This window comes from Lacerta agilis, chromosome 5, assembly GCF_009819535.1.
Source record: "Lacerta agilis isolate rLacAgi1 chromosome 5, rLacAgi1.pri, whole genome shotgun sequence".
Classification (NCBI taxonomy): Eukaryota; Metazoa; Chordata; class Lepidosauria; order Squamata; family Lacertidae; genus Lacerta; species Lacerta agilis.
The window spans coordinates 37,470,611-37,486,817 of NC_046316.1; the positions used below are offsets into that span (position 1 = coordinate 37,470,611).

Below are 16,207 nucleotides of genomic sequence, written 5' to 3' on the forward strand. Positions count from 1 at the left end.
TCCATGACTCACTTTCATACTTCACTACTGGGAAAACCATAGCTTTTACTATATGGACCTTTGTCAACAAGGTGATATCTCTGCTTTTTAAGATGCTGTCTAGGTTTGTCATTGCTTTTCTCCCAAGAAGCAGGCATCTTTTAATTTTGTGCATGCTATCACCATCTGCAGTGATCATGGAACCCAAGAAAGTAAAATCTCTCACTGCCTGGAATTGATCCCCAACCCTCTCCACTCGTAGGTTGGTTCCATGCTTCTCTGGTTGATGTGACATTACCAGGCATAGGCTGGGATGTCATTTGGAAACAAGAGCAGGAATTCTGAGAGGGACTCCAGGTTGTATAGCTTAAAGCAAATTAAAAGGTGAGTTACTGATTGTTTCTGTGCAGCCTGCCCTTCCCATATTTGCTCCCCTTAGTGGTGCAGCAATAAAACTGCTAGCACAGTTGCAAAGCTACGCAGGGTCAGGTTTGGTTCCAAATTGGATGGGGGACCATGTTTTGAGATTTCTGCATTTCAGGGGATTGGACTAGATGATACTTGGGGTCACTTCCATCTCTACAATTCTATGATTTCTTGCACACTGCAAGGCCATGGAATAGTCATAGCAAATAATGTATGATATTCACAATTCACATACAGGCAAAATACCTAAAGGAAAATGATATTTTCTATCTTCTAGGTACATTAAAGGAACATAAATAGGTCATTGCATTTGCTTAGAGGAATGTGTGTGCCATTATGAAGATATTTAGACTGGATATATGAATTAGTTTAATAAGCAACTGCTTTCCTTTTTCCTTGTTCTCAGTGGTTCAAAATCTGGATCTCTGTTTTAAACCTCATAATACACCTCAGTTCCTTTTTATTAATCCACTGTATTGAAATCCTGTTTAATAGAGTTAAACTGTTCATAGCTTGATGTCACAATTTATTTCCCTATATACCAGGTTTCCTATATACCAGAATTTTTGGTCCTCCACATGTTGCTGAACTACAACTCCCATAATCCCTGCTCATAAGCCACATTTACTGGGTGTGATGGGAGCCATAATTCAGCAACGCCTGGAGGACTAAAAGTTTGTCACACTTGCTCTATACCCTTGTGAGGTGTATCTGTGTATATGGGTACTGGTATGAATGGATGGGCAGGCAGATGGGAACACACACACACACACACAGAGAGAGAGAGAGAGAGAGAGGTAATGTAAACAGCAGAGCTAAAATACTGTGAAATGCAAAGGTACGGTCTGTGACAGTCATATATATATATATATATATATATATATATATATATATATATATATATATATATATATAAACTAACTGAGGCTCATGCTTCATGCATTTGATGAAGTGGACTCTAGTCCACAAAATTTTTATACCACAATAAAGGTGTTACAGCTTTTTCCTATACACATTTAAGTAGAAGTCCCACAGCAGTTAATGGGATGTAATCCTAGGTAAGTCCTAATATGATCACACCCTTAGTTCTTAAAATGCCACTAGGGTCTTCTTTGTGTTTACAGTGAATTGGTTGGCTAATGGTAATGTGCGTTGCTTCTGAAATAGATGACCTTGGAAGGAAGTAGTCTTCCCTCTGTAAGGGATTTTTAATTAGAGACTGGATGGCCACCTTTCAGGAGTTCCTGCAGCAGCAGGAGTTTGTATAAGAGCCCTACTGGATCAAAGGTCAATCCAGTTTCACAGTGGCCAACCAGATGCTTATGGGAAGCCTGCAAGCAGGATATTGGTACAATCACACTGCTTGTGTTCCCCAGACACCAAGTGCAACAGTACTCTCACCTGCTATGATTCACAGCAACTGCAATATCATTCCAAGTGTGACTGCTCTATAAATTTGTTGTGTTAGGCATTATAACAGTGACAATTTTATTTTTAAATGCTTAAAATTCCAACATGGAATTTGCCTTTCTTCTTCTCCCTCTCCTCCTCCTCCGCCTCCTTCTCCTCTGTGACACACTAACTCATTTTTTTATCAAGCTATCTATCATGATCCAAATATTTCTTTCCTGATCAGTCACTGCCACTTCTGTATATGTGGTTCGGATTTTTTTTACCCCCTTGTGCATCACTTTATAATTGCATACACTGAACCTCATTTGTCATTTTAATTCTGTTTTATCCCATTTGGAGATATTCTTTTGGAGCTCCTTGCAATATATATATATATATATATATATATATATATATATATATATACCCTGAATAATGGTGTCATCAGCAAACTTGACCTCTTACTGCTCACCCCAAACTTCATATCATTTATAAACAAGTTTAAGAATGCAAGTTCCAAAACAGACCCTTGGGGGACCCCCCCCACTTAGATCCTTTCAATTGAGAGGCAATTCTTTTGGTTCTTTCCAACTCTATGATTCAATTATTGCTGATATTTCTTGTTCCTTCCAGACAATACTTATTTTCCTCAGCATTGATGCTGTTTAACTAGCATTTGATTCAGTCACAAGCACTACCATGTGATCCAGGTGTTCATTCTTTCCTAGGGTTGCCATATTTCAACAAGTTTGCAAAAAACACAATTTTTCAATTGACTTCCCTAAGATCCAGGATAAAGTGCCGCCTTTCAGAAATTCCCCCCAGATGCCAATTCTGCATTTGAATGTTTGGGAAAATCTGGACGTATGACAGCCCTATACTTTCCAGAGACAATCCCTGTAGTTTTTGTTTGTACCCCCTAAAAATCACAGTCCTTTTTGGGGGGAGGGGGGCTTGTTGGAATGCCTTGTTGGAATGCCTTGTTTAAAACAGAGCTTTAAATTATTCAGGGTTCAGCTGCCGCTCCAGGGTCTCTATAGTTAAAGCTGCAACCCTAGATTGGTTAGGGAGTAAGCACCACTGAACACAGTGGAACTTCTAACTACACATGCCTAGAATAATCAGCACAGTGTTAATCGTTGAAGAGGCAATAGATGTTCATCTCTATCAGATGTGAACTTTTAAGTGTTGATAACATTGCAGATTAAAACAAAACAAAAAAATCAGACATAGGTTTATTTATCTCAAAGACCACTTGCCCTCTTGGCTTTTAAATCAGTAGAGGACATTTTGCTGTTGGAAAATGAATGAAGAATGTGTTAAAATCAAGCTATAAACTAGAAGTTAAATGTTTTTAAAAAGCTAAACTTTAATATCGAGGAAGGAGCCTTGTGACACCTTGAAGACAATTAACTCTGGTGTCCGTTTTTGTAGACTAAACCCCACTTTCTCAGATGAAGATGATAAAAAAGAAGTTTGTCACATCAAATAATTAGTGCTTTTAGAACTATTTCCTGAAGTTTATACCTTTGCAGGGTGATCCTAAACATGTCAGTTAGTCTTACACCCACTGAACACAATGGTACTTAAATCTGATTGAGTGTGCTTAGTATTGTAGCCTTAGTTTTCAGAAGATTTTATATATAAAATTCTTCTATCACCACGTTTTTTAATTAATGTCCTGTGAGTGAAAAAAAATTACCATACTTTTGCATTTGGATAATTGAAACCTTTATTATGCCAAATAGGGACAAGCAGTGTGCGATTCTGGGAGATGAGACCGATAATGGTTAAATTAAATGTCAAATTGGGTTAGAAGTGAGAAAGTGAAGGCATTTCTAGAGGGAGCTGCCATTTGGATCCATTTCTAAGCACCTCTCCAGAGGGGCTTGCTGGGTTTTTCAGTTAGATGTGGAAAAGGACCATTTCTATTTCAGCTGTTACCTTGCTTTTATTAAATAAATACCTAGACTTCAGCCAGCCCAGTGGTAATGGTCCACACAATGAATGTGCGTTTTTGGTGGTGATCAATTCTCTTATCATCCACTGTACTGGAAGCACAGACCAGAGAAGTGGAATTTAGAAACAGGGGAGACAATGAATTGTGGAATGATCAAAATTTCCAGGACAGGGAAATTATCAAGAATTTTATTGGCCAAAAGGTTTCAGAAGATTTTACTCCTGTGCATCTCTTAACATCCCACTACTTAAAAGAGCTGGCACGGGTGGCGCTGTGGTCTAAACCACTGAGCCTAGGGCTTGCTGATCGGAAGGTCGGTGGTTCGAATCCCCGCGACGGGGTGAGCTCCCATTGCTCGGTCCCAGCTCCTGCCCACCTAGCAGTTTGAAAGCACGCCAAAAAATGCAAGTAGATATATAGGTACTGCTCCAGCGGGAAGGTAAACGGCGTTTCTGTGCACTGCTCTGGTTTCACCAGAAGCGGCTTAGTCATGCTGGCCACATGACCCAGAAAAACTGTCTGCGGGCAAACGCCGGCTCCCTTGGCAGTAAAGCGAGATGAGTGCCGCAACCCCAGAGTCGTCCACAACTGGACCTAATGGTCAGGGGTCTTTTACCTTTACTTAAAAGATTGAGGGTTTCCCTCTTTGAGTTCTAAGAGCTAATTTTAAACTACTGTGTTGGCTCCAAGGCAAACATTGTATATTACGTTGAGCTCCTTGACAGTGAATAGATAAATGCCTGCTGTCTTCTACTTTCATGCGTTCCTCCATTGAAAAGACAAAATAGCAAAGTAGAATGTGCAAAATGGTCACCCTTGAAGATGGCTAAGTTTGCTATCATGCTTGATATGAGATACTGCTGCTCTCCCTTCCCAAGACAATTAGCTCATCGGCTTGCTATTCAAGTAGCTCGTGAAAGTATTATTTCTTCTTTCCTATACCGTGCATCTGATGCCACACCATTGGGAGGAAGCCGAGTGCAGAGCCAGGTGCTGCATGGCTTCAGTGGCCAGTGGCTTCTCCTCTCTTGTGCTCAGCCTCCTTCCATGGTAGCAGGAGGAGGAGGAGCCAGCCATTGAAACTGTGCTGTGCTCAGCTATGTGCTCAGCTTCCTTTCCCCCCTCAACATTGGGGAGGGGAGCGCCCCTTCCCAAGAGATATGGGGAGCAAAGCAGTTTGGGCCCCATGAGTAGGCACCTCTGAGCACAGTGTTGCCCCGGGGCAGGCAAAAATAAATGGCCATGAGATCAATCAATCAATTGATCTCACAAAGTCAATATAGATAGAAATAAAAGACTAAATGTTTAATAAATAAATTACCACAGTACAAACACAATAAAAAAATCTTAAAACAAAGCTAGGAAGTTATGCACGGGTGGAGGGAAGTCTTTGAGTCACAAGAGGGGAAAGCATGGAATAATTACCGGTAAGTAAAAACTAAATGTGGATTTACAATGTAATAGAAAATGTGAATGTATAAATATGAGAAATACGAAATTCTATGTAAATATTACCGGTATGTACATGCATTGAAACATCAATAAATGGTTCAGAAAAGAAAAGAAAAGAAATGGCCATGATGAAAATGGGAAGTGGGACATGATGGCAGGGAGGGGAGGCAGATAGTGGCACATTCCCATTGTGCCTCAGGTGGCAAAACAGGATGGGCCACCCGTGTTGAGAATCTTCTTGCCTCATCATTCTGCAGGAGTTTGGGGCCCCTCTTCCCACCTTCTGTTTTAGTGGATGCAGGGGTAAAATTTGGCTTGGCTTGGAAATGAATTAGACCATTTCCTGATTGCTTGGAACATGGCTCAGCTTATTTCCAATGCCATCCACAGGGGGGCTCGCCCACCCTTATCTCTAACTGTTCGAAAATTGTATCTTATTTGGGACACTTATCTACAGCTCTGAATATTTATTAGCTTTTATTTTATGTATTTAGTTCATATCCTTATATTCCTTCTAAGGGGCTGCTAGGGAAGTTCACCATAAAATACAATGAACAATACAAGCCAAGCAATAAAATCAGCATAATAAGTACAGTTGCAAAGCCTTCCCACACCCACCCCACAATAGAAAGCCCAGCTATTTCTTACATACATAGATCTGATAGGCTGTGCCACTTCATAGTTCTAGGGATAGGTGAATCAATCTGTTTCAAGCACTTTTGCCTCTATTCACTAATATACCAATTTCTGCACTAATCTATGCATTTAGAAAAGAAGAATCTGCACCCCAAAAAATCATATTTATTTAACTCCTACTTTAAAATGCCTGCAAAATTCATTTTCAAAATATGCATTTCTAAATATATTTTCTCTTTAAAGCTGCATTCTTACATGCATCATGATTTAGTCCCTGTGGAACCCCCTCCCATCAGATGTCAAAGAAATAAACAACTACCTGACTTTTAGAAGACATGTGAAGGCAGCCCTCTTTAGGGAAGCTTTTTTAATATTTGATGAATTATTGTATTTTAGTATTTTACTGGAAGCTGCCCAGAGTGGCTGGGGTATAAATAAATAAATTTATTATTATTATTATTATTATTATTATTATTATTATTATTATTATTATTATTATGTTTTTAAGTCAAGAATCGCGCCTGAACATTCTGGAAGTGCAAAAGCCAGCGGATGTGCACATTAGTCATTAGTCCATTTGGGAGGTGTGGATCAGCTCAGTTCTTGCTGAAATTTGCCAATATTTAGTTCCTCAAGCATGCTTTTGCGTTTCTCCAGTTTTAGCCCTTTGAGCTGAACGAAGGTCTTATCTTGAGATGATTTGGAAGATCTGTGATCAGGATCTCCTGCGATTATTTGTTAATTCAAAGTAGTTTGTGAGGCCTGCTCATTTGTCTGAGGCTGCTATTTTCCTTTGTCCAAAATTGAAACTGCTATTAGTCCCATTGGTTGTGAAGAAACAGGCAGGATGTTGTGCCAGCCCCACTCAAGGTTAATAGCAGCTCTATAGCTTAGATTAGCTATAGGGCTAAAAACCTGGTCAATGATGTGCTTACAGTTTCTGAGTTGATTATCAGGGTTGGTAGTGGAATTAAGAACCATGCCTCCGAAACATGCACAAAAACAATCATAGCATTTCCCTTGAACATTACTACAAAAATCACAGGAAAAATTGTTTATCCAATTCATAGTTCAACAAGAACAGTAATTTTAAACTTAGTCATTTCTTCTTTAATCTGGAGATGAAGAAATCCTTTATCAGATAACATGTTTGAAAATTGCCCAGTAGATTTCTTTCCAAAGCCATTAGGTATTACCAATAATTTCAGTAACATTTTGCTGTAGTTTAATTACTCCTAATTTATTATGTGAAAACTAATTCCATCTTCCTACTGCTTAATCTTTATTAATCTTTCATTTATGTGCAAGCTTTCATTCTGAAATCTAGCTTCCTTCCTCCATTTGACACCTACCAAACAGATAAGAGCTTAAGGGTTTTTTGTGCCCCTGTGGAGTATTTATGATTGGTATTAAAATAACACGATATGGTGTTGAATTATGGTGCTGGAGGAGACTCTTGAGAGTCCCATGGACTGCAAGAAGATCAAACCTATCCATTCTCAAAGAAATCAGCCCTGAGTGCTCACTAGAAGGACAGATCCTGAAGTTGAGGCTCCAGTACTTTGGCCACCTCATGAGAAGAGAAGACTCCCTAGAAAAGACCCTGATGTTGGGAAAGATGGAGGGCACAAGGAGAAGGGGACGACAGAGGATGAGATGGTTGGACAGTGTTCTCGAAGCGACTGGCATGAGTTTGGCCAAACTGCGAGAGGCAGTGAAGGATAGGCGTGCCTGGCGTGCTCTGGTCCATGGGGTCACGAAGAGTCGGACACGACTGAACGACTGAATAACAACAAATTAAAATAACATTTTGTGAAAGTTATATATGTGCATATATATATATATATATATATATATATATATATATATATAATTTCCAATAACACTTATATTCATACTCTGAAGTTCTAATTTTAGAAATCTGCTTTAATCCCAAAATTACTGGTAGCTTTGTTATCTAAATTCTGCTGGTTTTCTATTATATTTTAGATTCATTTCAGATGTTAGTAAAATTAATCTAGTGATGCCTACCCTTATACAGTATATGTTTGTACAATGTGTATCTGGTTATTGTTCGTCCCACCCCCATCCACTCCTGGCATGGATTGATAAATATAGCTGATAGATTAATTATATATGGCATACATCATGCAAAACAGCTGGAGACTCCTTTGTCCCACCAGCCTGCATCAATTTAGCAATGAACCATGGCCTTAAAAAAAGTATTTCTTTCTTTACCAGATTCTGTTGCAGTAGTAACCTATTATTATGGCAATTACAATTACTAGTTTGAAAATGTGCTGATTATTGTGAGTGATGATTTCTTAACATATACTGAGATCATGAAACAATGAAATTTATTCCAACAGCTCTGCTGGGGAGCCAGCTTTTGCAAAGTTTGCATCCTATTATTGCATGACATGCTTGTATAAAAATACATTATTGGATATATGGATGTTTTTTTAAGGGCCAAACTATACATGACAAATTCATGACTGGTCTTCTAAAATGTAGTCATGGTGGGCAGCTTGCCTATCTTTTCAGCAGTGGCAGCAGCGGTGTTCAGCTTTTGCCACCCTGTACCATGACCATGACCAAATTTGTTCTTCCCAAGATGCTCCCTTTCCCCTGCAGGGGGAAATTGCATTTATCATTCTTGGAATAGCAGCAACTCTGGGGAGGTGACATTTATTTGGAAAATGGCCAAGGGGTAAGGGTTAAATAGCCCTCACCATGGCACTGATGTGAACAAGTTAGCAGCCTCCAACAGCTGCACATGTATGTGGAACAGTAAACTATGGATGGAATATGCATTCACTTATGGAAAATACCAAAGTCTTATACTGTTCAGCACCTTGCTGGCCACAACTTTACATACTGGCCTCAACCCTTCCTTTGTGTCCATATTGCCTAACTGCTCCCCTCCACACATTGGAGGGAGAAGGTCTGAAGTGAGGAGCTAATTTTTTTTACACATGAAAGCTCTCTGTGCAAACATTGTTCCAAATTGCAAGGAGAATCTACACAGCCTGGCCAGATAATGGGAATGCAATGCAGCAGGTGGAGTCACCATGCATAGACCTACTTTCTTTAGAACCATGGCTGGGAACGCCAGCGTAGGACTAGAATTAACATTGCAAGAAATATCTTTCTTACCACACTGTATTTGAGATTCTCTAAGCCTAGTTTGTTGATTGAAATAGGTGTATAGTCTGGACTGGAGATGACCGAGTCTTCTTCTTCAACCCTGCAATGCAGTTGTCAGTATGGGAGAAGCCTGTGGATCTAAAGAATCGTGGTGATATTAACAGAATCATTGAAGACCCACCTCATAAACGCAAACTGGAAACTTCAGCAAGTAACTAATGCTGTGATTATTTTCATCTATTTAAATTTAAAAGATGTCTATTTAGATCTGAGATGATGGCTATTAAATATGCAAAGTTGAATGTTAAATGATCGTAACTTGAATGTTGATCTTGTGTTAGTTCAGCATCTGATTTTTGGATGATCTCTTCATCAGTTCCGATTAACACTAAAAGGTCTAATATTTAAAGTGCTGGTTATTACTGGAGTGCCCCAAATGGCTTGGGACCAGGTTCAATGAATAATTGCCTCCTCCTACGTGGACCTTCTTATCAGTTATGATAATCTATGGAGACCTTACTACCACCAATAGAAGGGTGGTTGAAGGAAACATGAGATAAAGCCTCATTGGTGGTTAGAATGGCATTCATGATTTCTAGCTAGGTGGTTAAGACAGTTTTATTCCTCTAAGCTTTTAATGTATTTTCATTGAACAAGATGCCACTCCACTATAATATATATATATTATTCTGGATTTTAAAAATCAAATCTTATTTTATTAAAATATTTATTTCTGTAAACTTTGTGGACCAAAAGGCAACACAGAAATGTTTCAGTAGGTAAATTATGTTAAGATGGGCATCCACCTGTTATGATCAGGGAGACAAGAATTCTTTATGTCAGCCTATTTTTAAAACCTGACCCTAAACATGTTTAAATGGAAGCAGGCATGGTGGATTTCACTTCTGCCAAAATGCAATTAGACTTGGGATGTTAGCTCAAATCTGCCTTCTTTTGCCTTCCATGCAGTTATATTTCATTTGTTCTTATCAAAAATGCCCCAGCGTAGCTTGTTTTATCCAAATGTTTTATTGACTATGCTGCCCAGGGGAGCTGTCCAGTAATAAATGATTATTTAACCCAGCTGTAGGAAACAAATCTCAAAGATCCATCTCGCTGGAATGATGGAAGATTTGGCAGAAATGTAGGTACTTCCGTCCAAAACATGGTATTGTTAGTCAATCTTCAGACACTGGAGACTTCTTAAAGACATTCTTGGCACTAAGAAAGAATTATTGCTGCTGAGCTTTTAAATTGTATGTGTTCTATATATGTATGTGTCTGTGTGTGTATTGATGCAATATTTTTAAAGTCTAATACTGGTGGGCAAATCAGCAGTGCTTGCTCATCTTTTGCTAGGAAGGAAACACCTCCGAGCATACATATTTTCCTTGTTGCGCTTATGCAACCAAGATGCAACTTTCTTTTAGAGCTTATTCCAGGATGATCAAGCAGCCTGCACAACTTGTCAGTCACCAAGTCAAACACAGCCCGTGTGTGAGCTGCAAGTCCCAGGCAGGCAGAAAATCCTATGGAAGCATAGGAAGTTGCCTCATAGTGATCCATCTGAACTGACTGGCAGTTTCAGACAGGGATCTTGCCCAAATTTCCATGGGGATCTTCTGGCTACAAGGCATGTACTCTGCTATACTACCATGATTATTTATTAAATTTCTATACAGGCGGCAACCATTTTTAGGTTCGTCCACGTGCGATCATTGACGCGTGGGTCCTTTTGGACCCGGAAGGAGGCAGAACTGGGGTGGAACAGATGTGGGGCGGGGTGGAATGGGGCAAGGCATACTTATACGTGTTCTGTCGATGCAAGTGGGAGCTGGGAATGGAACTCCCATGTGAAATGGTTGCTGCCTGTACAGTCCTTCATCCGTAGAGCTCAGGGCAGTTTACAATATAAGCACAGAAATGCATAATGTAGTAACAAATGACAAGAATACTACCCCCACAGTTTAAAAGGCCATAGAATGTTTAATTAGCCAAAGACTACTAATGAGCTAAAGCTTTCCCCAAAGACACTATCTATAGATCAGAAGAAGAAAAGTCATTTTATATTAAGTTCTTATATATCTATTTGCTATTTTTATTATTTCTTATGGTGATTGATATGAAATCACTCATATTAATCCCACACGAAGATTATGTGCAGCTATGCTGGCTTAAGTGAGGTATACCCACAATGACATTAGAACAATATATTTCAATTCCCTTTTGAACATTCATTGAAATCATGAAAATATGTCATTTCTGAAGGGTATTTGAAACAGCAGTAACTAGGATTGATACTGTTTCTAGTATGAAGATTTTATCGAAGACAAGGTATGAAATAACCATAAGTAACCTTATTGTAGATATATAGAATATTTCATGTAACAGCAATGCTCGTGCAAAATCTCTGATCACTTATGTTTCAACAGTTGTTTCAAGAACAAAGTTTTTAATTTGTTGTGTCTGATGATCACATAAGTGGTGAACTCAAATAGTTGCTTATTACTAGTTATGCTCATAACTATATACAGTAACAGAGTTCTGTCAAACATGGGCTTCCCCATTTTCTTCAACATCGTCGTAAAAAATATCCCGACTGCACCACCCTCAGAAAATGCAAAGTCCCCCCCTGAAAAAAACCACGTTCAAGATAAGCTTTATGTAGCTGTTTGCTTGCACTGTAGCTAGGCTTACTGTGTCAGAAAACCAAACATTCTGGCAACAGGTTGGGTGCAAAGCATGCTATACATAAAGCCTTGGCATAGAATTGCCAAGGGGACCACATTCTAGCAGGGAGGGCACTGTCAAGAGCCCAGGACCTGCTCCAGTGAGATCTCACTCACTGAGAGTGGTGGACTATGAAAGTGTTATCCCCAAGCCCCCCTCCCCTACCAAAAAAAAAAAAAAAGATGGAGCTGACAATAGGGTTTGGGGCTTGGGGCTGGTCATGGATGGAAGCAAGAGATGAAGATCAACTGGGATTTGATGGTTCAGAGCAGAACCAAGTGGGTCCAGAACTGAAGGAGTCTGTATAACAATATATAAATAAATAAGCATAGTTGGTGGCGGGGGTGGGGTGGAGAAAAGGCCCTGCCCTATGTTTTTCTTGAAATGGGCGGGGGGGGGGGGTATAACCAGGCCATATTCCCATGCCAACTGCAGCTAGAGTTCTTATTAGTATATTCATAACAAAGATAAGGCCAGAAAAAATGGTCAGTGCACCCTTTAACTCACAAGATAAACAGCCCAAATAAACTACATTTTTAAATGTCCCATTGAACTGAATTAAGTGGTGTTATTACAACTTTAATTAGACTGCCACGGTGGACAAAAGTGAGACCAACCATAGTTATCAGAACATTATAGGTTAATAGCATCTCTTCCTGCATGAAATAAAATGTGCTTGGAATGAATGCATGAATGAAAATAATTAAAAAGATTGCACATTTGTGTAACAATTTATGCTCACTGATATTCATGAAGGTGTCATAAGCTCATTTCATGGGTGTGCATTATGCTTTTCAATGCAATGCATCTCACATTCTGTTTCTTCTAAAAAGAAGGGTTACGGATCAGAAATAAAATGCAAGACCTCTGCCTGAGATCCTGAAGAACTGCTGCCAGTCAAAACAGACAATACTGGGAAAGGTGGAAAAAAGATCCACTTTAGACTTGTCTTCCTACTTGCTTATGTGCTACTCATTCACAGAATTGTAGTGTTGGATGGGGCCATGTAAGCCATCTAGTTCAACCCTCTGTTTGATTCAGGAGATTTAGAGCTAGAGATCACTAGGCCCTACTAGATCCTCTAATTCCCCTCAAGAATTCCCTAATTCCCAATAATCCAATCCAATCCAAATAACTTTATTGTACTAGCCATTGGCCATGACAAATCTGAATCAATAATAAATACAACCAAAGGGGGTATCACACCACAAATAATGGTCTCTGTTTAGATCTCTGCATCTCCCTTACAGTTCACTGCTATATTGTCCAGGGTCTTCTTTCTGATCTACTTGACCGTCAAAACAAAAAGGTCGACTTTTATGAGTCTTAATTCCTGATAATAAGGGTGGCACTGTGGTCTAAACCACAGAGCCTAGGGCTTGCCGATCAGAAGGTCGGCAGTTCGAATCCCCATGATGGGGTGAGCTCCCGTTGTTGGGTCGCAGCTCCTGCCAACCTAGCAGTTCGAAAGCACGCCAAAGTGCAAGTAGATAAAATAGGTACCGCTCTGGCGGGAAGGTAAACTGCGTTTCCGTGCACGGCTCTGGTTCACCAGAAGTGGCTTAGTCATGCTGGCCATATGACCCGGAAGCTTTCTGAGGACAAACACCTGTTCCCTCGGCCTATAGAGCGAGATGAGTGCGACAACCCCAGAGTCGTCCATGACTGGACCTAATGGTCAGGGGTACCTTTACCTTTACCTTTAATTTCTGATAATAAGATTACTCTTAAATGACATCCAGTGGAAACTCTCAACTTCCTGGTCTACCTGATGGTTCACCTTCATTGGCTAAGGAGTGGTGACCTCATACTAGCATAGGTAAAGGTAAAGGTACTAGCATAACCTTCTGTAATTGACTTTTCAAAGTCTTGCCTTTGCTGGTCCATCTCAGATTTTGCCTGGTTCATGTCTCTAGGGTTAGGCGGACACCCTTTCCCAATCATGATGGATTTTGATTGCCCCCCCCTTTAAGAAGCAGGCCTAGGAGGTGCCTTTAATACTTTTTACCTGTTGATTGAATAGGTGCAATAAGAGTGGTTTCTCCAGAACTGGGAAGCCTACTGACCATGCAGCCACAGCCATGGGGAACTTTGTGAAATGGGCTTGAATTCTGCGTAGTTTTTGCACTAGATGTTTTCCAAACTGGATATGGTCTGAAGGCATATGAGGCTACCACTTTGCTTATGTTAAGCAGAACATGTGCATGTTCTGTGAATTCCATTATTGGGGGGGGGGGAGAGATGTAAGTTTAAGCAAGTTATCTGGCTAAGCAGTCTTGCCTTTTGTTGCAGGGTTTTCCTTGTAAATTGTTGACTATGTCTCCATTATAAGAAGCCACCTTGCTTTGTCTAATCAGGCATCAGTATTTCACCCACGTTTTAGGAAAGAGGCTGCCTGAGATTGCTTGCTTACATGCTTTTCTGAAAAGGCTCCGCTTTTTTTGGAACTCTCTGTCCAAGGCTGCCTATATATCCCTGACAGAATTAAAGATAGACAGGTGGCAGCTGTTGAGAAAGAGCCTTTGCTAACAGATTAAAAAGCTGATTGGGCTTGGGCTGAATGATTTGTTCCTGGGAATTTAACAGCAGAAACAAGTAGAAATGGTATAATATTGCCATTGATAGAATACGGGGTAGGGAGGAATCAGTGTGCTGAGGCAATTATCCTCATGATCAAATTGACCTTTTACCTTAACACCACATCTGAAGCATTTTTACTTGGATGTTGAAGTGCAATTGATTCCAAATGTGCTGAATGCTTGGCCCCATCTGCACTATACACTGAAAGCACTATGGTACTACTGTAACACCCATAGCCTCCATCAAAGTGTATGTACGTACTCCCAGTACGTTTCCGAGCACAATTCAAAGTGTTGGTGCTGACCTTTAAAGCCCTAAACGGCCTCGGTCCTGTATACCTGAAGGAGCGTCTCCACCCCCATCATTCAGCCCGGACACTGAGATCCAGTGCCAAGGGCCTTCTGTCGGTTCCCTCACTGCGAGAAGCAAAACTACAGGGAACCAGGCAGAGGGCCTTCTCGGTAGTGGCGCCCGCCCTGTGGAACGCCCTCCCATCAGAAGTCAAGGGAATAAACAACTACCTGACATTCAGAAAATACCTAAAGGCAGCCCTGTTTAGGGAAGTTTTTAAACTGTGACTTGTATTGTATTTTGGTATTTGTTGGAGGCTGCCCAGAGTGGCTGGGAAGACCCGGCCAGATGGGCGGGGTATAAATAATAAATTATTATTATTATTATGTGCCAGTTCCTAGGGGCTGACACAGTTTCACCCCCATATTGTTTTTGAAGAGGCCTAGCCCCCTCAATGTTCAGAGGGTGTTCAGTAACACCCCCTGGCTCCTCAAGATGATGCAAACATGACATCAGGACGTTGCGTGATGGCATGTGCATGACATCAGGATGGCACATTGGGCCCCCTCAATCAACTGGAGAAGATGGCACCTCTCCCGCTAAGCATCCTGGGAACTATAGCTTGTTAAGGATGTCGAGAGTTGTTAGGAGACCCCTATTCCATTCACAGAGCTACAATTCCCAGAATTCCCTGGGAAGAGGGGTTGGTTGTTCAATCATTCATGTAACTGTAGCTCTGTGCGGGGAACAGGAGTCTCCTAACATCTCTCAGCAGTCTTAGCAAACTATAGGTGACCAAGATTCTTTTGGGAAGCCATGACTGTTTACAGTTGTAGAAAACTGGTTTAAACATATATTTCAGATGGAGCTCCCATTCACTGATTGGGGCTCACACAGGAGAACTCCCCAGTGGATTGTGCTCTGGAGAGAGCTACAAACTTAGAAAATAATGAAATTGTTTTCCTCTTGCACAAATTCTCATCCAGCATCCCTAAAACTCAACTGTTAAAACAGGATCTGGGGTTAAAGTGGACTTGTGTCCTGACCTAAAGTTTCAGGTGCTTTTCATTTCCCTTTGTCATTCTTCTTTATCAGTTTCACTTTTATGTGAACTCAATAGAATCTAATAGTTGGATGTGGCACTAAGTCAGCTTCAGCATTATTGAACAATACAGTCTTGCCCTATCCTTTTCGGGAATAGCACCTTGCGTTAAGTTTTGAATAAAGTATAGAGCTGACCCTTGTGTATATTTCTTGTATTGCTGTTAGTCATTGTGTTTCCCAGCTCTGTTTACTTCCAGAAAGTGGGTGGTTTTGGTGCCTTTTTTTTAACTGCTTGCTTCCCATATGTTCTTTATCCAAGCTACCTATTCTCACACAGAGACAAATAACTTTTAAGTCTATCCCTGTGTCGTAGTCAGCTCAGAGAGGCCTATGGGGTGATAAAAGGTTTTAGAGATGTTCCATCTCAGATGCCTGCTAACTTGTGACAGCTTAACTCAGATACGTCTTCCTAACAGGTTCTTGTATGGCTTAAAATCACTCAAAGAATTTGTGTCTTCTGTAAGAGAAAGCTAATACTTTGTTCGTACTACTTATTCCTAATAGTTACAT

At 40.4% G+C, this 16,207-nt stretch overlaps 1 protein-coding gene across 2 annotated transcripts in view; it reads left to right on the plus strand.

The window, feature by feature from the left end:
• TCERG1L (transcription elongation regulator 1 like) overlaps positions 1-16,207 on the plus strand; it is a 162,023-nt gene that overhangs the window by 123,699 nt on the left and 22,117 nt on the right. For both annotated transcript variants that reach the window (XM_033149375.1, XM_033149374.1), the window contains exon 8: positions 9,049-9,203. In XM_033149375.1, the coding sequence (XP_033005266.1) occupies positions 9,049-9,203 (155 nt within the window). The remainder of the gene's footprint in view (positions 1-9,048; positions 9,204-16,207) is intronic.